This window comes from Urocampus carinirostris, chromosome 19, assembly GCF_059441175.1.
Source record: "Urocampus carinirostris isolate Australia breed hairy pipefish chromosome 19, RoL_Ucar_1.0, whole genome shotgun sequence".
Lineage (NCBI taxonomy): Eukaryota > Metazoa > Chordata > Actinopteri > Syngnathiformes > Syngnathidae > Urocampus > Urocampus carinirostris.
The window spans coordinates 2,201,595-2,224,048 of NC_142367.1; the positions used below are offsets into that span (position 1 = coordinate 2,201,595).

General features: G+C 43.3%; 1 protein-coding gene across 10 annotated transcripts in view; it reads left to right on the forward strand.

Annotated features, from left to right (window-relative positions):
* Positions 1 to 22,454, forward strand: part of LOC148346882 (calcium-activated potassium channel subunit alpha-1a-like) — a 160,294-nt gene that overhangs the window by 35,614 nt on the left and 102,226 nt on the right. For 7 of the 10 annotated variants that reach the window (XR_015848094.1, XM_088324041.1, XM_088324042.1 and 4 more), the window contains exon 2: positions 8,232 to 8,381. Coding sequence is in view for 9 of the 10 variants with exons in the window: in XM_088324041.1 (XP_088180167.1) it covers positions 8,232 to 8,381 (150 nt within the window). In the remaining variant the exon portion in view is untranslated. Of the gene's footprint in view, positions 1 to 1,458; positions 1,678 to 7,215; positions 7,626 to 8,231; positions 8,382 to 22,454 lie in introns of those variants that run through there. The other 3 variants (XM_088324047.1, XM_088324046.1, XM_088324048.1) reach the window with 3 other exon arrangements.

Here is a 22,454-nt window from a genome sequence, read left to right on the forward strand (position 1 = left end):
CATGCAATGTTTGCGTTACGTCGTCTGCTACAAGCCACGTGAACTCCTCTTTCCACGATGCTTTTAATGTACGTTTACTATTTGTAGCGTCATCAATTTTGTTAGCTTCTTTTGATTTTTTTCTTCTGGGGCTGAGGTTTTGGCTTGATTCCAAATAAGTTATCCATTTTTCTTGTGTTCTCTGTGCGTCTTGTTTGCAAAATGATATGCAAATGCACGACCTTATAAAACTCGGGAAAGTCCGGAACCACGAAGTTATTCAATGCCGGCTTCTCATTGGCTGAGAGTATTTTCAAACCAAACGAAGATTTCAAAATCGGAATAAATAAAACGTTTGTAACAAACTACTATTCCATTCTCTCTTAAAAAAAACAAAAAAAAAACCACCGAAAGATTATTATTTTTTTTTTTTCTTGAAAAAGTTGTCTGCCACCCGGGCAGAGACGTTTTGTCAGTTGTACGCCAGACGCAAAAGATGCACGCCCTATGCGTCCGGGCAGACGTTATTTCAGACACTGCTAATCTCGTTGCATACAATGTTTTACAATGTTGATGTCAATGACAATTAAGATACTGTAATTCTAATTCTTATACGGCCAATGGTGAAATCAAGTTTGACACCCCTTCTTCAATATATGGCACAAAAAGACAAAAATAATTGTTTTAAAAGTTTTAGGATTTAATATTCAGAATTTTTAAAATGAAAATGTTTCCAATACACCAGATTTTTTTATTTTTTTTGTTTCTACTTAACAACAGCCCTATTTAACACCCTTTAACACCTTTTATTTCGGTGGCTAAAAACAATTGCAAAGTTTTACAACTGAGCGGAAAAACGCATGCGGCATTCTTGGGATTGGACACAGAGGCCGAAGCTCGCCCTGCATGTGTGGATTGCGGTTTGCTAAGATGGCTGGCACCCACAACAAGACACACGCGTGTCCATAAAAACACGCACAGATCTCTGGACATAAAAGAATAAGGATGACTTCACTGAGTCGGGAGTCAGGTTGGCCTCAAGGTTGCCTTGCATATGTCGAGGCAACGGTGAGAGAAGCGGAAGAGGAAAATGAGCCGCAGTTTCAAATTGGCACCACTCACAAAGCAACTTGAGCTAGAATTGTTTTCTCTTTTTCTATTTTTCTGTCTCTTTCTTTCTCTGTCCTTCTTTCACTCTCCTTTTTTCCCCTCTCTTCTCGTTCCTTACCTCTTTTTTTCTTTCCATCTTTCCCCTTTTTATCTATCATCCTCAGTTTCCTTCTTTCTCGCTCTGCCTGTTGCTCTTTTTTTCCTTTTTTCTTCCCACTGTCTGTCCTTTACACTATGGCTCTTTTAAAACTGCATCAACATTTTGATAATATTTATAAAAAGGGATTATTGAAAGCCTTGGCAGTGAAAATTTTCATCGATGCGTTGTGTCGTGCAATTTATGCGTCACTCAGTACATCACAGAGTCTGTGACATCACACGCAGCGTGAGCAAGACTGAGTGAGGTGGAATGCAAAAGGTATGGTAAAGTCAACTCAAGAGGCCTGATTGACAACTTAAGTCTGCAAAACAAAAAAGTGCTTCCTTTGCAAGCTTTGCAAAGTGATAAGGCACGGGAGCTTCTTGATGGTGAGGCAGCAACCACAATATGGGAGTCACCGAAGAGGATGAAGAGAGCTCAGTAGCGGGGTAAGCCACTATATTATTTGTTTTTATTCATTTGTTAGTGTGGAAATGCAACGTTCGTCTATGGTAGCTCGCTAATGTTGACGTTTATTCGTTAGCTGATTAATGACTGCGCATGCGTGTGTGAGTGAGGTACTTTTTATTTTAGTTAAATCATTAGCAGTGTTTGTTTATGTTTTTCCAGAGGGTGGTCATAGTAACCAGGGCCTGTCCAGGGTTGTTTGAGGGGGCCCGACCCACATTACCATTAACCATGCGCGAGGATGCTAACAGCCATGTGCGCCGCTAGCAAAGTGTTGGGCTGGCTATGCCAGCCCAAGTATTAGCACAAGCTAGCTGTAAACACTGTCGGTGATTAGGTGGGCTGGGGTAGCCAGCCCAAGTATTAGCGATAAGAGGTTGATGCTATGCTTACTCATACTAGCTGTCAAAACTGTTGGTGACGAGTTGGGCAAGTTTAAAATTACAAATACATCTATCTGAGTTAAAAACTTTATGCTAACTCATAATGCTAACAAATCAACGCTACCGGTTCTCTACCAGTATCTGCCAGATCCATCACAACTCTTACAATTGCCGCGGGAATTGTCTAGTTAGTTGTGATTGCTTCAGCAAGGCACGACTACATTGCCAAGTGCTGTTCCCAAGCACAACTATTATAATCCCCCGAGATCTTATGAGTTGTGATTGCTTCGCAAGCACAACTAATATAATCCCCCGAGATATTATAAATATTCCATCCATCCATCCATTGTCTTCCGCTTATCCGAGGTGGGGTCGCGGGGGCAGCAGCGTTAAAAGAGAAGCCCAGACGTCACTATCCCCAGCCACCTTCTCCAGCTCATCTGACGGGACCCCGAGGCGTTCCCAAACCAGCCGAGAGACATAGTCTCAATAACGTGTCCTGGGTCGCCCCCGGGGCCTCCTGCCGGTGGGACATGCCCGGAACACCTTCCGAAGGAGGCGTCCAGGAGGCATCCCTATTAGATGGCCGAGCCACCTCAACTGGCTCCTCTCAACGCGGAGGAGCAGTGGCTCTACACCGAGTCCCTCCCGGATAACTAAGCTTCTCACCTTATCTCTAAGGGAGAACCCAGCCTCCCTGCGGAGGAAACTCGTTTCGGCCACTTGTATCCGGGATCGTGTTCTTTCGGTCATGACCCAAAGTTCATGACCATAGGTGAGGGTAGGAACGCAGATCGACCCGTAGATGGAGAGCTTTGCCTTTTGGCTCAGCTCCCTCTTCACCACAACGGACCGGTACAGGGTCCTAATGATGGCAGACGCTGCACCGACCCGTCTGTCGATCTCCCGTGCCATCCTACCCTCACTCGTGAACAAGACCCCAAGATACTTGAACTCCTCCACTTGGGGCAAGACCTCCTCCCCGACCCGGAGGGAGCATACCACCCTTTTCCGACTGAGAACCATGGCCTCAGACTTGGAGGTGCTGATCCTCATGCCAGCCGCTTCACACTCGGCTGCGAATCGCTCCAGCGAGAGCTGAAGATCACGGCCTGAGGAAGCCAACAGCACCACGTCATCTGCAAAAAGCAGTGACGCAATGCTGAGGCCCCCAAACCGGAATCCATCCCCGCCAAGGCTGCGCCTAGAAATTCTGTCCATAAAAGTTATGAACAGAATCGGTGACAAAGGGCAGCCCTGGCGGAGCCCAACCCTCACCGGGAACGAATTCGACTTACTGCCGGCAATGCGGACCAGACTCTGGCACTGGGCATACAGGGGCCGCACAGCCCGGATAAGACTGTGCGGTACCCCATACTCCCGAAGCACCGCCCACAGGGCCTCCCGAGGAACACGGTCGAATGCCTTCTCCAAGTCCACAAAACACATGTAGACCGGACAGGCAAACTCCCATGCACCCTCAAAGACCCTGCAGAGTGTATAGAGCTGGTCCAGTGTTCTACGGCCAGGACGAAAACCACACTGTTCCTCCTGAATCCGAGATTCGACTTCCTAGCGGACCCTCCTCTCCAGTACCCCTGAATAGACCTTAGCAGGGAGGCGGAGAAGTGTGATTCCCCTGTAGTCGTTACACACTCTCCGGTCCCCCTTCTTAAAGACGGGAACCACAACCCCAGTCTGCCAGTCCAGAGGCACTGTCCCCCGATGTACACGCGATGTTGCAGAGGCGTGTCAACCATGACACGCCCACAACATCCAGAGCCCTAATGAACTCCGGGCGGATCTCATCGACCCCTGGGGCCCTGCCACCGAGGAGTTTTTTGACCACCTTGGTGACTTCAACCCCAGTGATACGAGAGCCCAACCCAGAGTCCTCAGGCTCTGCTTCCCCAGAGGAAGACGTGTCGGAGGGATTGAGGAGGTCTTCGAAGTACTCCGCCCACCGATTCACAACGTCCCGGGTCGAGGTCAGCAGCGCTCCATCGACACTTTACACAGTGTCGATGAGGCATGATCAAAGAAAAGATATGTTGTTTATTAAATAAACCCAGGTCAGAAGTAACAAACCAACAAGAAGTCTCAAAAGAACCAGTGTTCCAACAAGAAACAAACCCCATGTGAAAATGACCAGTCATTTTCTGACCTACATTATGGAAGGGTGAGTGTGGAGGCAAATTAGGCCCTGGTGGGGGCTTTTCATCCACTCCCCCAGTTTGGTGCCTTCTAGATGGAAAATTGTGTGCTAGATCTTGACCGTTATCTCTTCAAAACTATTGCATTTGATGTATGATGGAAGACCATCTATTTCCTCCGTGTTACAACTAATAATTGCCTTGTTAGCGACCTATGGAGTGAAAATTGTCCTTTACTCTTGCCCTACAGGGCAATGTAGTTGTGCTTGCGAAGCTATTATAATCCCCCGAGATCTTTTTATTATTATATCTATCTTCTGACAAAAAAGTTTGTCGGGTAACTCCTCCCAGAGCTTTTGGAGTAGCCCAACGATTCATGGACCAAAAATTCCGGCCTGACCGGGACTCTTGAGCGACAATATGGATAAGCGATACGAGTCGGAGACCAAAAAAAGTCCCCATCCGCACTAATGTATTTTGAGAATCTCCCATCCGGAATACCTTGGCCCATTCAATTCAATGGGTAGCCATGGAAACCAGGGCTTTACCAGAGGTAGTTATAGTAATCAAGGACTGTCCAGGGTGGCTTGAGGGGTCCCGACCCACATTACCTTTAACCATGGGTAAATTGTGAATTCCAAAGAGTGTATACTAGCAAGAGGATGCTAAGTGTTGGGCTGGCATAGCCAGCCCAATTATTAGCGCAAGCTAGCTGTTAACACTGTTAGTGATTAGTTGGGCTGGCATAGTCAGCCCAAGTATTAGCGATGAGAGGTTGATGCTATGCTTACTTATGCTAGCTGTAAAAACTGTTGGTGCGCAGCCAGCCCAAGTATTCGCGCAAGTATACAGGACTGTCTCAGAAAATTAGAATATTGTGATAAAGTTCTTTATTTTCTGTAATGCAATTAAAAAAACAAAAATGTCATACATTCTGGATTCATTACACATCAACTGAACTATTTCAAGCCTTTTATTATTTGATTGGTTGGGAATCCTTTTGCACGGATTACTGCATCAATCCGGCGTGGCATGGAGGCAATCAGCCTGTGGCATTGCTGAGGTGTTATTGATGCCAAGGATGCTTCGATAGCGGCCTTCAGCTCATTTGCATTTGTAGGTCTGGTGTCTTTCATCTTCTTCTTAACTATACCCCACAAATTCTCGATGGGGTTCGGGTCAGGGGAATTAGCAGGCCAATCAAGGACAGTGATGCCATGGTCAGTGCACCAGTTACTGGTGGTTTTGGCACTGTGGGCAGGTGCCAGATCATGCTGGAAAATGAAATCCTCATCTCCATAGACCTTTTCAGCAGATGGAAGCATGTAGTGCTCTAAAATCTCTTGGTACACAGTTGCATTTACTCTGGACTTGATGAAACACAGTGGACCAACACCAGCAGCTGACATTGCTCCCCAAACCATTGCTGACTGTGCGAACTTCACACTGGATTTCAAGCAACTCGGATTTTGCTCCTCTCCAGCCTTTCTCCAGACTCTGGCGCCTTGACTTCCAAATGAAATGCAAAACTTGCTTTCGTCTGAAAAGAGGACTTTGGACCACTCTGCAACTGTCCAGTGCTTCTTCTCCATAGCCCAAGTCAGACGCTTCTTCCGTTGTCTTGAGTTCAGAAGTGGCTTGACCATGGGAATACGGCTATTGTAGCCCATTTCCCGGACACGTCTGTGAACTGTGGCTTTTGATACCTGGACTCCAGCTTCAGCCCACTGTCTTTGAAGCTCCCCCAAATTCTGGAAGCGGCTCTTCTTCACAATTTTGTTAAGGCTGCGGTCATCTCTCTTGGTTGTGCAGCGTTTCCGGCCACATTTTTCCCTTCCAACAGACTTTTTGTGGATATGCTTTGAAACTGCACTCTGTGAACAGCCTGCTCTTTGAGAAATTTCTTTTTGTGTCTTACCCTCCTGATGGAGGGTATCAATGATGGTCCTCTGGACAGCAGTCAGATCAGCAGTCTTCCCCATACTTATGATTTAGTTTACTGAACCAAGCTGAGTGTTTTTAAGGCTCAGGAAACCCTCGCAAGGTGTTTCGAGTTAATTTGATGATTCAGGTGATTAGTTGAATAGCCTACTTGTATACTTTTTCATGATATTCTAATATTTTGAGATAGGATTTTTGAGTTTTCTTAAGCTGTAAGCCAAATTCAGCAATATTCAAATAATAAAAGGCTTGAAATAGTTCAGTTGATGTGAAATGAATCCAGAATGTATGACATTTTTGTTTTTTTAATTGCATTACAGAAAATAAAGAACTTTATCACAATATTCTAATTTTCTGAGACAGTCCTGTAAGTATAAGCGCTAGCTGTAAACACTGTCGGCAATGCTAACTTCTTCATAGTAAAAACTTTTGGTAATGGCTATATTTTAATGACTTCATATTTAGAAATTATGCTAATGGCCTCATGTTAATGAGTAATGCTAACAGATACATTCTAAAAAGTGATGCTAATGGCTAAATGCTAACTTCCTCATGCAAAAACATTTTGGTAATGGCTATATTTTAACAACTTCATAGTTACAAATTATGCTAATGGACTCATGTTGATGAGTTATGCTAACGGAGACATGCTAAAAAGTGATGATAACGGCTAAATGCTAACTTTTTCATGCTAAAAAATTATGCTAATGGACACATGCTAACGAATCAGCAAAATGAATGGGCTTAATGCATTCCGGATGGGCCAATTCAAATCGAACGGGCCATTCTATTTGAACATGTATATTTCAAATGTTTTTCAAGTGTAATAACAGTGTTATTACTATGTTTTTACCATGAATTTGTATTTTATACCTCCACAAGGCATATCCTTGTTGCTAACGGTTGTGGGCCCATCTCAAATTAACTTGCCAGTACCGGGGGGCTGTGGGGGGACACACCCCCCCCCCCCCCCCCCCCCCACAGAACCAAGTAAAAAATTACAAATACATCTCTCTGAGTTAATAACTTTATGCTTACTCATAATGCCAACAACCGGGGTTACATATACATCCCGGTATCATCTTCCAGATCCATCACAACTCTTCCAATCTCCGCGGGAATTGTCTAGTTACACGTATAATCTTAGACAGTATTTATATGTGCTTTATAAAAAAAACTCAAACCTCTCACAATTGTGTTAATAGGTTTAAGAGTAAGCATCAAGTTATACTTTTCTGGCCAAGTCCAAGTGATTATTGTGGCCTTGTAAATTGTGCCATAACGCATACACTATACTTTCTTATCTCATTAGAAAAACGGCAAACAATGATGAGAAAGAGACACCATGTGAGCCACAGCGAGCAGCTGTCATCACTGAGAGCATCCTCGACATGATCTTCATTGACATGCTCACATTTTTGCATTGTAAGCAAAGTTCTCAAGGAGGAAAGAGTGAGTGAGTTGGCGAGCCAAGGGTGATGGTGTTTACGTTTGCTTGTTTATGTTGAAAATCATGTTATTGAGTTTCCGGATTTGCATTAATTTCTTGTTCCAAAAGCTCATGTCCCCGAAACAACAAAAATGCCTTTTTGCACCATATAAAAATGTATTTATTTGCAGGTGAACAGCATATATTTGTATGTATTTTGTTATTTGACACACATTTTTTCATTGTAAAATACTGTTTTTGGCACTTTTTTTATTATTTGTGCACAAAACCTCAATATTTGAATAAAGAGGAAAATAATGGTTTTTTGAATCAGATTCTTCGATTAATTGAACATAGAATCTCCAGTTGCAGCCCTACTCCTTCTTTCTGTCTGTCTCTTTTTCCTGTCTTTGCTTCTTTGTCTCTCTTTTGCCCTTTTTTTCTCTTTGCCTTTTTGTACCTGTGTCTTTTTATTGGTTTATCTCTCCCGATCAGTCGTATGCAGAGCAAAGTTTTTCGTCAAGATAAAAATATACCTGTTTAGAGTTGCTAGTATAAAGAGGTACCACAGTATATTGAACTCATATTATATTAGCATTGATGCCGGTATCCCCCCTGTGGCTTTTCAGGACGTTCACCGGCTTACTACGGCTGACGGTGTCCTCAAACGTGGCGACAAAGATGAAGCGGCAGCAGCAAGCGAAGTGGGTTGGATGACTTCTGTGAAAGATTGGGCGGGCGTAATGATCTCTGCTCAGACGCTGACTGGACGAGTCCTGGTGAGTGAAATGAATTGAATTGTCTTTATTGTCCACGATTTAAACGTAGTGAAAATTTGTATGCAACGAGATTGAACATGGCCCCCAGGGTGAACGTGAAGGGACTGCACATGAGGTAATCCCCCTTCCAGGTTGACCAGTCTGCAATGGATGTTGCAATAACAAATAAAACAAAGATATTGTCAACGTGAAATATAGGTTAGTCATATGCTATAGAATAGAAGTGTGTTTTAAGCTTAGTTTAAACATTTCCACTGAGGTTGCAGATCGAATCTCAGGGGGAAGAGCATTCCACAGCACCGGGGCCCGAATAAAGAACGCTCGGATTTTCAATCACTAGTGTTCCGTGAGAGATCGTCAGGTGTGCTGTGAGAAATTATCCAATGTCACTTTTCAAAAATTTAAAATTTTATAAAACATTTTTGAATCATTTTCTGCAAACATTATTTAATTGTCAAGTGTCTGTGCTGTAAAAACTGGGGGTATGATAAATTAAATTGTAATTAAACATACTGTTCAGTGTCGTTTTATAACATTTTTGGTTAGTGGTATGCCGCAAAAATTTTCCAACGTAAAAAAAATGGCCTGGCTCAAAATAGGTTGAAAAACACTGCTTTAGAGAACGAACAAGGATCGATAGGCGGAGAAAAACAGGTGGCTGACTAACCAAAAACATGCTGTAAGCGCGAACCAACAACTAAAAGCTACCAAGGTAACAAATATGAACCCAGCCGTAAATATGCCAAATACCCACGGGATGCTAGCCGGATGCTATAGAGGACGAACCAGGACTGATCAGTGGAAAAAAGGGTGACCAAAAACATGCAGAAAGCAGCCAGGATAACCACAAGCCAACAACAACAAAATTACCACGGCAACAAAGTCAAACCCAGCAGTTAATATGCCAAATGATCATGACAAGCTAGCCGGATGCTATAGAAGACGAACAAGGATCAATAGGCAGGAAAAGCCGTCCGGTTGCCTGACCGAAAACATGAAGTAAGCAACCAGGACACACGCTATCCATGACTGCAGGTGAACTTAGTTCATGCAGCGTTTGCTGATCCAAGCACGCAACTCGGCCAAAACAGTTCGTCCCCCAGCGACATGCTAAGAAAAGTTCCAATTATTCCAAATGGAAATGAGCGCCATGCCTTCAGCGATTACTACAATCGCTGTCTGTTTTTTAATGGGACGCGCCATTGTTTTCAGTTCTCAAGGTGACGTCACTGCTCTCGGGGATATGAGGTCAAACTGTTTACTTTGAAAAAAATTCTCAAGATCCATGGCGCGTGGAATATTTTTGAACACATCTGCAAGATTGTATGGAGGGACACTTACACTGTAACAAATTGGAAAAAAAGGCGTCAAGTTTAAACTTGAGTAAACATTCAAAGTAAGGAGACAAGACATCGATGGATTTTTATTTTCAAGGAGGGCAGAGGTGGAAGCTTTCAGAAAACGGGTTCAAACCCATTTTCTGAAGCACACCCTGAACACCTTTGTTTGTTACTACTTCAAGGTTACAAATAGCAGATCAGCCCTATGGGGTGCTGAAATTAAATAATTGCAACATGATTGGTCAATAGCGCCAATTATGTAAATAGTGCATAATAGTCAACAACCACCCATATTGCATAATATAATATTCAAAACAATGACCAGTGAGCCAATATACCGTTAACGATAAAAGTAGACAAAATAATAGGCAACCTGACAATAATAGGCAACCTCTTAACTTAGCAGCAGCACAGAAGCAAAGACACATACAAAAAATTATTTGTGGATCTGTAAAAATGCCTGTTTTACACCAGACTTTTTATTTTAGTGATACTGGATAAAATAGGAAATAGGCTATACAAGTCCTTAAAAGGTGCTTGAATTTGGCCATGAAAGTATGTACAAACCCTGCATTTACCCCATTAATTTAGTTGTTTCCGTTTAATCCATGCTCCCCTTCCCCACCCTTTGCTACTGCTGACACACAAGCCATATAAATGGTCCCCGGATTTCAGTATTTTATTTTATAGTTGTAAATGGGACTTCCTACACTCACATCTATCAGTAGATATAAATTACATGCCCTCGTAAGTGACCATAACTGTATTACTGTGAGTTGTATTTTGTTCATACAGTATAAACAGGCTCACCCTTTTCACAAATTATAATCAGTGTTGTGTTTCCGGCAGAAACGAGGGTTGTATGTTACTTTTTAAAGGAAATATGAATAAACAAAATACAATATAATTCATGATCTGTTTTGATAAGGAGCACCATCGTGTCACGACAGTTGAGTGACAAAATGTTCTGAATAACGTGTAACAGTACTCGTTACTGAGAAATGTAATTGCGTTTCTCTGTAACGCATTAGTCCAAACACTGGTCCCGAGCTGCCATCCGCTGGGTCATTTCTGTGGAGACGGAGCAAATGCATTAAACAGTGTATTAAGGTCACACTAGTATCCCCTCGGAAAGGGCACATCTGGTCAAGTGAGAGTTGTTACCGTGGCGACTGCTGTGTGCTTGACAAATGCCTTCAAACGCAAGGAACTCTGTCAGGGATTTCATTCATCACGTTAAGAAGATGATTTTAGATTTTTTTTCTCCCCAGCTAAGGCATAAACTGAATTCCGAACTACTAACTGCTCCTGATTTTAAACACTGCAGCTTTGAATACGGTGCAGCTTATTCTTTATTTGTGGCGGCACTTAGGAAAACGGCGTGATCTAAATAATTGTAAAGACAAAAATTAATAAGAGTTTCACAAGTACTTGAAGATACTCAATAGACTACAATGTATCCATCCATCCGTTGTCTTCCACTTACCTGGGGTCTGGTTGCGGGGGCAGCAGGATCCCGAGGTGTTTTCAGGCCAGCCGAGAGACAAAGTCTCTCCAGCATAGTCGCACCCCGGGGCCTCCTGCCGGTGGGACATGCCCGGAACACCTCCTGAGGGAGGCGTCCAGTAGGCATCCTTTTCAGATGCCCGAGCCACCTCAACTGGCTCCTCTCAATGCAGAGGAGCAGTGGCTCTACACAGAGTCCCTCCCGGATGACTGAGCTTCTCACCTTATCTCTAAGGGGAAACCCAGACACCCTGCGGAGGAAAGTCATTTCAGCCACTTGTATCCGGGTTTGTGTTCTTTCGGTCATAACCCACAGTTCATGACCATAGGTGAGGGTAGGAACGTAGATCGACCCGTAGATGGAGAGCTTTGCCTTTCGGCTCAGCTCCTTCTTCACTACGACGGACCGGTACAGGGTCCGAATGACGGCAGACGCTGCACCGACCCGTCTGTCGATCTCCTGTTCCATCCTACCCTCACCCGTGAACAAGACCCAAAGATACTTGAACTCCTCCACTTGGGGCAAGATCTCATCCCCAACCCGGAAGGAGCATGCCAACCTTTTCCGGCTGAGGACCGTGGTCTCGGATTTAGAGGTGCTGATCCTCATCTCGGCCACTTCACGCTCAGCTGCGAATCGCTCCAGCGAAAGCTGAAGATCACAGCCTGAGGAAGCCAACAGCACCACGTCATCTGCAAAAAGCAGTGACGCAATGCTGACCAAACCGGACTCCATCCCCACCAAGGCTGCGTCTAGAAATGCTGTATAAAAGTTATGAACAGAATCGGTGACAAAGGGCAGCCCTGGCAGAGTCCAACCCTCACCGGAACGAATCCGACTTACTGCCGGCAATGCGGACCAGACTCTGGCACCGGGCATACAGGGACCGCACAGCCCGGGTAAGACGGTGCGGTACCCCATACTCCCAAAGCACCCCCTACAGGGATTCCCGAGGAACACGGTCGAATGCCTAGAGAAAGACTACAATTTACAATGTAATCCGTATTTATTATGTCCTAGTAGCTAGCTTCACTACCCTACAAGAGTTGACACTATGCCATTTGTGTTTTGCAATTTGTTAGCATCGAGTCAATTTCTTTCCTTCAAAGAGTCAAAAATTGTCCATTGTGAGTGTGAAGCTTGTTTTCCAGTTCAGGGTCAACAGCATTTGACAAAGATTGATTTTGTTTTGTACTTTTGTTCTCTGTTACCTGAATTAGCAGCAATTAGTTTGTAAGTCAATATATTTTTATTAGCTCTTGGCTCGAGGGAGCCTGAAATAAAAGCCTGTTGACTTTGACGACAAAGCGTTTGTGATGATACTGCGGGGGATCCCGTCTGTCATTCGATGCCTTATTGGCTCCATAGACGAGCGGATGAATGAGAACAGCCCCTGTTTGGCGTCAAAAGGTTCAAATGTTTTGTTGAAAAGTTCCTTGCACTTAGGACAGAAAAACATTTTTTTTCCTTAAAGAAAAAAATAATAATTTTAATCATTCACTTTCCTCTGTGCTTTTCAATTGTTTTCTGTTACGACTATACTCCCCCTGCCCCCTCTGAACAAGAAATCCTCTCGGGTCCCCCCAAATAAGTCTCCTTGTTTGGGTTTGTATTTTTTTTATGGGGTCACTTGAGGGTCTGCGTCACTTTGTATCTACTCTTTATACTCAATGCTTATACTCTGTGTTATATGCATGGTGTGCAGGTTAAATGTAAACGAAACACTGCCAATGAGAGTGCCACTGCTCCCTACTGTAGTGAAGGTGCAATTGCATTGGATTCTTTGGAAAGTTTAAAAAATTTTTTTTCCTCAGGTCAAACGCGCCCGCAGTCCCATCGGCAGCGCCTCACTCCCCCAGGAGCCCCGCCCCACTATTTAAAAACCACTGACTTGACTGAAATAACCTTCTTTTTAAAAATATATTAAGATTTAAATTGCAGTGTCTGCAATTTAAATCTTAATATATTAAAAAAAAAAGTATGAATGTAAACTGAATGGAAGAGTCTTGATTAAGAGAGTGAGGGAAAGAACGAATGAGGTGGTGATGGAGGAGCAGAGTGGTTTCAGGAAAGGAAGAGGATGTGTGGATCAGGTGTTTGCAGTACGACAGGTGTGTGAGAAATATTTTGCAAAAGGTAAGGATGTTTATTTGGCTTTCATGGACTTGGAAAAGGCGTATGACAGAGTTGATAGAGAGGTGTTGTGGCAAGTGATGGTGATGTATGGAGTGGGTGGAAAGTTGTTGGAAGCATTGACGAGTTTTTATATGAACAGCAGAGCAATGTGTAAGAGTAGGGAGAGAGACAAGTGAGTGATTCCCTGTGTTGACTGGTGTGAGACAGGGGTGTGTGATGTCACCATGGCTGTTTAATGTGTACATGGATGGTGTGGTGAGAGAGGTGAATGCAAGAGTATTTGGCAGAGGTGTAGAGATGATGGACAACAGTGGAACAGTGTGGCAGGTAAGTCAGTTGTTGTTTGCAGATGACACAGCGCTTGGGGCTGATTTTGAGGAAACTGAGAAGGTTGGTAACAGAGTTTGGAAGAATATGTGATGGGTGTAAGTTATGTGTCAATGTTGATGAAGTGTTCACATGATGGAGTGGGCATGACGTTAGAAATCAGGTTGCATGGACAGGTGCTGGAAGAAGGTGAAAGCTTTAGGTACTTGGGTTGTGATGTGGCTGCAGTTGGTGGAATGGAGTGCGAGGTATTGCACGGAGTGAATCAAGGAAGCAAGGTTTTGGGTGCTCTGAGGAGAGTGATGAACATCAAGAGTATGAGTATGGATTTTAAGAGGGGACTGTATGAGAGTGTGATTGTGCCGACTGTGTTGTATGGTGCGGAGACTTGGAGCCTGAACGCAGATTTAAGAAGGAAATTGAATGTTTTTGAGATGAAGTGTTTGAGGACTATGTTAGGCGTGACAAGATTGGATAGATTGAGAAATTAAATTGTGAGAGACAAAACTGGAGTATTCGTGGAATTGATCAAGCGTGTTGATAAGAGAGTACTCGGTTGGTTTGGACACATGGAGAGGATGGATGAGGAGCGAATGTTGAAGAGGATCTACAGAGCAGAAGTCAATGGAAGGAGACCAAGAGGAAAGCCGCGATTGACGTGGATGGATGGTGTTATGAGTGCACTGCAGGAAAGAGGTCTAAATATAATGGAAGCTAGGGCTCTTGTTGGTGATAGAAAGGAGTGGAGAGGTGTTGTGAAAGGATAGTTGAATGCTTGGACGCGTTCTTAAGGATGGGCTGGGCACCCGTATGATGCGGCAGGGGTAAACCAGTGAAAGCTGTCGGGCCCTGCTGTTGAACAAAAGAGTGTGTTGTGTCACCCTGACCCGAGTGACATCTGGAGGGACGAAAGCATGACCAACTTAGGTGCCGAGGTGCCTAACTTGTTTGGGTGTTCGAGCATTTGGGTTGGCCATGGTCTCAAAAATTTTGTGAGTGTTTTTTTTTTTTTTTTTTTGAATTTTTTTTCCCCTTTTATTTTCTTTGTTATTGTATGTGTTTGTCTTGCTGTCGGTCACCCCTCTTGAGGGATATGACCAAGGTAGATAAATAGATAGATAAGATTTAAATTGTTAAAACAAAGGTTTAGTGGACACTCAAAGAAAGAAGACATCACTGGATTTTAAAATTGCTAGGAGAAAAGGAAAGGACCAAACCCCTCGATAAGACATTTCAACTGTTCTTAAAACCTTTTCCTGAGCTCTTTTTTTTTTTTTTAATTTTTTTTTTTTTTTTAAACCAAATATCCTTATAAAAGGGTATCGAAATCAACAGGGTTCATATGGGTGCTTGAAATTCTTGAAAATGCTTGTCTTCAATGATTGGAAGGTGTTTGATATTTGGTTAAAGTGCTTGTAAATGCTTGAGATTGTTGCCATGATTCTCTGCAAGTTTGGTTAAAATGACCTTGACACTGCTCCTTGAGGAATTCGCTTTGTTTTTGCAGTTCTTTTTTCTTAATTAACCGCAGCTGGCACTAGTTTGTATGGCATTGTCCTATGAAGCGTCACCGGCCCCTAAGGATCATTCCCAAGAGGACAGGTGCATGCTTCACCGAAACAGGGCACTATGAAATGCGTATTAGTGCAATGATTTTGTATTATTCTAGAAATTTATTATGGGCCATAAAAAAGAATTATGTTGCATTTCCCAGTGGTCCTTTGTAATGGGAAGAATTTCCTGCACCTAAAATTGTAAGCTACATGTTAGTTATTTTTACCCAACCCCAACTGTATATGAGGTTTGTCTCTAAATCAAATATTTTTAATTTACTCAAGATCTTGATAAATGCTTAAAGATTAAAAATCAAATTTTGTCTTTTAACTGGACCAGAGAAATCTTACAAATTGGCTTTCAAAGTCTTAAAAAGTGCTTAAATATGGCCATAAAGAATGTATACAAACCCTCAATCAAAGAACAGCAATATAATAGGCAAATTGTTTCAATGATATTAGTCCATAATAATCTAAATAATGAACAACAGTGAGGTATATTAGTCAAAATAAAAAAGGGCTTCCAATGCAATCTCCTTTGCAGGTGTCCCAAATAAAAAACAGCATAAATTACAATAACATAAAGTGCAAACCTATATTAACCGTCACGGTTGCCATGGCGCCCAATTGTCCCCGCACGTGTGGCGCCAGCTGCAGCTTGTTGACAGATTGGCTCCCTGTCAGTATTTAAACTTTGTCTTGTCAGTCCCCTTTTGTCGGTCAGTCTGCGAATCTGTTTTTACACGGCAAGCCTTTTTTCACCCGTCCTGTTTTTTTGCCCCTTTCAGTCTCCGGTTACGATCTGTTTTGAGCTACACCACGTCTGCTCTCCCGTCCCGAATTACGACCTGTTTTGATCTCGACCACGTCTGTTCTCTCGCCCCGAATAACGATCCGTTTTTGATCTCGACCACGTCTACTCTCTTCTCCTCGCTTTCCACTTGTTTTCGATCACGTTTTTGCTCTTCTATCCCTACTGACCTGTTTTTTCCGTTCCCGACACCGCCATCGCTCGCCACGGAAGTCCTACTTCCGCGTCTGAGCAACCTACTCCCTGCAATCTCTGGATCGTGTGTGCACTCCTTTCCCTTCTTCCCAATAAAACAGTGAGAAACATTATGCGAGTGGGTCCTGTCTCCGTTCTGGTCTTGACAATTAACAATAAATAACACTTAATAACCCTAACCCTTTAAGAATAATCAAAGCACTGCTTTCAGGGCACAGTATAATTTGTCAAAATGTTCTGCTCAAAACAGATGTCTGTCCTTTTTACTATGAACTTCCAGTGGCCGGATGTCGAGAATTGCTAGCGCCCCAAAATGGCAGGGTCTGATTGTAATGCATTCGGAAGTCAACATACATCCCGCCGGGTCATATTTTCCACGTTGACTGTTTTGGAAATCCCCGCTGTTCTTTTATTGACGTCACTGTCATCTTGTAATGAGTCTCTAAGGCCACCCCAACTTATTTACACGTTGGGTATTAACTAGTGATACACGCGGTAAAAAAATAAGCCTCACTGATGGTGGTACACTTTAGCAGCATTGACGCCGACAGCGTGAATGTTACGATATGAATAATGCAAGATGTCAAATGTTTTTGTGGTACTACACATCACAAATTCTGCTGCTGACCAGAGCGGTAGCAGTTGTGATGCCTTGTAGTTGTGACATGGAGTCACATAGAGATAACCTGTCTCCCAAAAGAGGGAGAATGGTGATGAAAAATTCATACAGGCATTTTCTTAAGGCATGGAGATGAATTGGGGCCACACTCATTCATTATGAATGCTGGCTGCTCTTCTGTTCTACGCTGCTTTTGTGTCACCTGGAAGTGGATGAGTGCCAGCTCGCCTTGCGTGTGAAAACCCCGCCCATTTGCTTGACTCGCTTCGATTGGTCGAGAGAGCGAGACAATGTGCACTCAAATTTTGCAGTTAATTTTGGAGGATTTAGCTTCATCAATTGTCTAGTGCAGGGGACTCAAACTCAATTTACTGTCATGATAACTGATGTGATCCACTTGTGACCGCTCATTTGGTGCCAACTGCCGCGGGTTTTGATTGGCTCCCTGTCACTATTTGAATCCAGTCCTGTCAGTCCCCTGTTGTCAGTCCGTCTGCGAACCTCAGTGTATACTAGGCAAGCCTTTTTCGACCCTGACTCCCACCTGTCCCGTTTTTGCTCCCGTCTGTCTCCGGCGACGACCTGTCTGATCCCGACCACGTCTGCTCTCCCGTCCTGGCTTACGACCTCTTTCTGTCCCCGACTACAGTGGGACCTCGCTACTTCGCGGTTCGACGTTCGCGGCTTCAGAGCTTCGCGGTCTGTCACTACCGGGCCGCGCGACTGCGCGAGTTCGGCGGACGCGGCTTCACCCTAATAAGGATAAGCGGTGCAGATAATGAGATGAGATTTTTTTTTTTTTTTTTTTTTTGAAGGGGCGTCGCTACTTCGCAGATTTTTACTTTTAGCGGGTGGTTTTGGCGCCATTAACCGCGATAACCGAGGTCTTACTGTAAATCTACTCTCCCGTTCGTTCTGGCTTTTGACTCGTTTATGACCCCGACCACGCATTGCTCTATCAGTCCCGGCTACCGACCCGTTTTTCCGTCCCTGACACCGACATCGTTCGCTACGGAAGATACACTCCCGTGTTCGGATCACAATCCGATTGCGACAGCGACTTGCTTCCCGCGTCCAGCGAGCATTGGATCGCTGGCGCTGCCCTTTCCTCTTTCTTTAAATAAAATTGTGAGAAAACGTTACGCGATTGGGTCTACCCTGTGTGCTGGTCATGACATTTACTTGGAGGCTGCCAGAGCTAGGGTTGGTTGAAGCTAGGCCAAATCAGGTTTTAGACTATAAAAGCTTCAAAACATCGCACTGTTAAATATTTTTTTTATACAGAAAATGGTTGAGGAGCACTGCATTAAAGGGAGATGGTCTAATATTTGACTTATAGATATCGTAGTATGGTGTAGTGCTACAGAAAACGGTTGCCAAACAGCACAAGAACGTATACAAACTAGAGAGTCAATGACCAAATAACATAATTTTTATTCTCTTTATTTTACCCTGCCTCACATGAACAAAGAAATAAAAGGGAGAAATGTCAAAAAGGGAAAAAAAGTAAATGATGAAAGTAAGAACAAAAGAAAAGGAATAAAGAAAGAAGTAAAGCAAAATGAACAAATGGTTCGTTTATTTTTCAGGGGTACCTTTAGCAGCAAGATGGCTGACAATTAGCTCATGTATGTAAAATAAATACAAATTTCAAAACCCAGGAGTAGTTTTTAAAAATACAGGTTTGTATCATAGTCCATGCATTTTGTCTTTAAAATGAATACTTTTTTTGTAATGATTTTCTTTTACCCCTGGAAGGCACATTATATTACACACTGTCCCTTTACATTTTCATTTTAATGCGGGGGCCTCAACATATGATCCTGCAGGCAGCAATTGGCCCCGAGGCTGCAAGTTTTGAGACATTTTGTATTTTGTTGTATTCTGGACTGATGAAGGTGCAATGAATAATAGCAACTAATGATCAAATTATTGGTTTAATAAGTAAAGTGTCAAAAACCGGAACAGGATCAGGACCCAAATGTGTGACGCTTCTCACACAAGCTTTTATTTTATGGGAAATGGGGAGTCATGCACGATAAGCAGCGGTCTGGCGTGGAAAGACAGGAAGCCAGAGACCGACGAGATGGATTCCAATTGCTCAAGCAGATATTGAACAGATGGGTTCGATACAGTACAGGATGGCACAGACAGGATTCATAATGAAACAGGATATCGAAATGAAACAGGACAAACTAGACGGGAACGAAAACTGGAGAGAATAATTAACAGGACAAAAATAGACATGAACAAAACTGGAAACTGATATTAACATGACAAAATAAACTGGAACAATACCGGACAGGAAATACCAACAGGAAAACAGGACTGAGTCAGAACCCATGTCTTGCGGGGTAGGGTTTGTTGACGGGCTGACAAAGGAAGAGTGAGACCGCTGAGTTAAATAGACGGAAAGCCAATCTGTCAACGAGCCGCAGCTGGCGCCAAACGGACGGGGCCAATTGTTCGGAATCGCTTTTAATTCTGCTTACCAACAATGAAGGTGGTTTATTATTTTATTTTATTTTTTTGACAACTGCAAAGGAGATTGTTTAGGATTCCAGGGTTGTCAGTTATTTTGGATATTATTGCACACCGTTGTTCATTATTTTGTCTTACTGTTGTTTGTTATTTTGACAATTCTGTACGGCATGTTAACGTTGTTGTTGCTACTGGCCAATCTTGTTGCTATTCTTTAATTTCCACATCCTTTAGGGAGGATCTGACACGGTTGCCATGGCGCCCAATTGGCCCTGCCTGTGTGGCGCCAGCTGCAGCTCGTTGACAGATTGGCTTTCCGTCTATTTAAGCTCAGTGCTCTCATTCTTACTGGGTCAGTCCGTCAACGAACCTCTGCCCTGTAAGACGTGGGATTTGACTCGGTACTGTTTCCTGTTGGTATTTCCTGTCCGGTATTGTTCCTGTTCATTTGTATATCGGTTTCCAGTTTCATTCCCGTATAGTTTCTCCTGTTTAATTTCGATATCCTGTTTTGATATCAATCCTGTCTGTCCCGTCCTCTCCGGTATCGACCTCATCTGTCCGATATCTGCTCGGGCAATTGGTATCGATCTCGTCGGCCTCTGGCTTCCTATCATTTCACGCCAGACTGCTGCCTAACGTGCATGACTCCCCATATCCCATAAAATAAAAAACTTGTGTGTGAAACATCACGCATTTGGGTCCTGATCCTCTTTCGGTTCATGACAGGATCTGCTTTTTGTAACCTAGGTGACGTCTCTCCCACCCTAACACTGAGCACTGGCTTCCCCCAAGGTTGTGGACTGAGCCCCCTGCTTTTCACCCTCTACACCTCCGACTGCTCACTGACCCACCTCACAAACACAATTGTTAAGTACGCCGACGATACCACCTTGATCGGCCTCATCTCTGAAGGGGACGAGGCGGCGTACAGTGAGGTGGAGCCACTGACAACGTGGTGTTCGAAAAACCACCTCATACTGAACACCACAAAAACAAAAGAACTAATACGGGACTTCAGGAGGAAAGACGGGAACCCAGCACCACTAATTTTAAAAGGTAGAGAGAGTCCACTCTTTCAAATTCCTGGGTGTGCACGTCTCCGATGACCTCTCCTGGTCTGCAAACACCAAAGTTGGTGGTAGGGAAGGCCCAGCAGCGACTCCATTTCTTGAGAGTGCTCAGGAAAAATCATCTGAAGCAGCAGCTGCTGGTGTCCTTTTACAAAGCCACAGTGGAGAGAATTCTAACATACTGCATTGCTGGGTGCACGGCAGCAGACTGGAAAACGCTTCAGAGGGTCATCAACACAGCCCAGAGAATCGTTGATTGCTCTCTACCCAGTCTGGAGGGACATTGCCTGCTCTCGCTACCTCAGCAGAGCAGAAAACATCATCAAGGACTTTTATCACCCCGGCCACCACCTCTTTGACCTGCTGCCTTCCGGCAAGCGCTACAGGTCACACAAAACAAAAACAGACTCAGAGACAGTTTCTTCCCCAGACCCATTACCACCCTTAACACACACCGCACAACAAACTGAAACTTTTGCAAACAGACTACCTCATACAGATGTAAAATTTTATTCATGCCTATGCTCACTTTGCACAATGTTGACTATTTTTGCACTTAACGCATATTGCACTAATACGATCCCAAAACTGTATGTAACATCCTACATGCCCACATTTCTTCTGTAAATATTGTGTAAATTATAACCTTATCTTCTTTGTTCCTTTATGTTCTTTGTTTTCTTTTATCCTCACTGTTAAATGTGATACCGGAGTGCCACGCCCAATTTCTTAGGTTTTATCCTGGACATTAGAAAACAGATTAACAATATAAAACAATTTTTATGAACATATAAAACAGCACAATTGGGTGCCGATCACAAATGACTAAAGCATCCTCCTCAAGCTGAAAGAGGACACCGTTGTCAGTCACCTCGCGTATTTTATTTACACTTTGACATGGAGGAGAGTCAAAGAAGAACGCGTTAAGGCATTTTCTTAACCAAGGACAAATACAGTAATCCCTCATTTTTCTCGTAGATTGCGTTCCAAAAAGGAGTCATTACCCTGTTAATTAGAATAATGTCTTTATTAAATACTGTTTTATACGTAGAAAATAAAGAACAAACCCAATTTACAGGGTAAAGCATTTGCATACATGTGGGGTGCATAGTTTGAGGTGGCCTTCAAAAATTAATGTTTTCTATTAAGTATATGTTAACAATTGCCAGTTTAAAGAGCATTTATATATAATTTTTCATTGTGCTTAGCTGCCTATATATTAGTGTTATTATTGGTGGTCCAGCAACAGAGTGCATAAGGCTGGAGTAAAGGAGCCTAGAGTGGTGTGATTTCATATGTGTGCGCAAGGTTTTCTAATTATAGGATGAAAATGGTGAAAGAAAATTTATTTTTCCAATACAGTCGAAATGCCAACCCAAACTTCCCAAAAATGTGAAAAGAGTTTATCTGAGCGGGTTTGAGACATGCACATGCACACACATGTGCTCTGGGATTTTATTTTACTCCAGGATGAAATTGGTGAAAGTGACTTTCAATACTGGCCAAACCAAACCCCAAAACAGATGAAAAAGAAAGTTGATGTAAGCGTGTATAAGAATTTCACATTCTTGCATGCACAACAAAAGGAGTTTGACAGAGGCTGCAGTGATGAAATGGGATGGCAGAATTTGAAATTGAAGATAAGCTGCCATGTAATATGTTTGTAGAGCTGTTTATGTATGTGTGCAACTCACACTGCAAGAGTTATTGATGCAAAGGCAGACACAGGCAGAAAAGAGGCAGCATGGCTGTTTAGCCCGGATGCAGAACACAATGCTCAATAAAAATCCGAAGTAGCGTGTTGCCCATGGATCTTTGTGATTTTGTAGACAGGCTAAGGCAAGGGTCTCAAATATGCGGCCCAAGAGCCAACTGCAGCCTGCAGAGTGATAGTTCGACGCCCCCACCTTAATATGAAAGTTTAAAGGGAAAGAAGTAGTATTGTTCAGTAGAAACAAATCATTAAAAAGAATGTTGACTTAAAGTGCAAAATGCAAAATATACAAACTATGATATTATTTTTTTAAATAC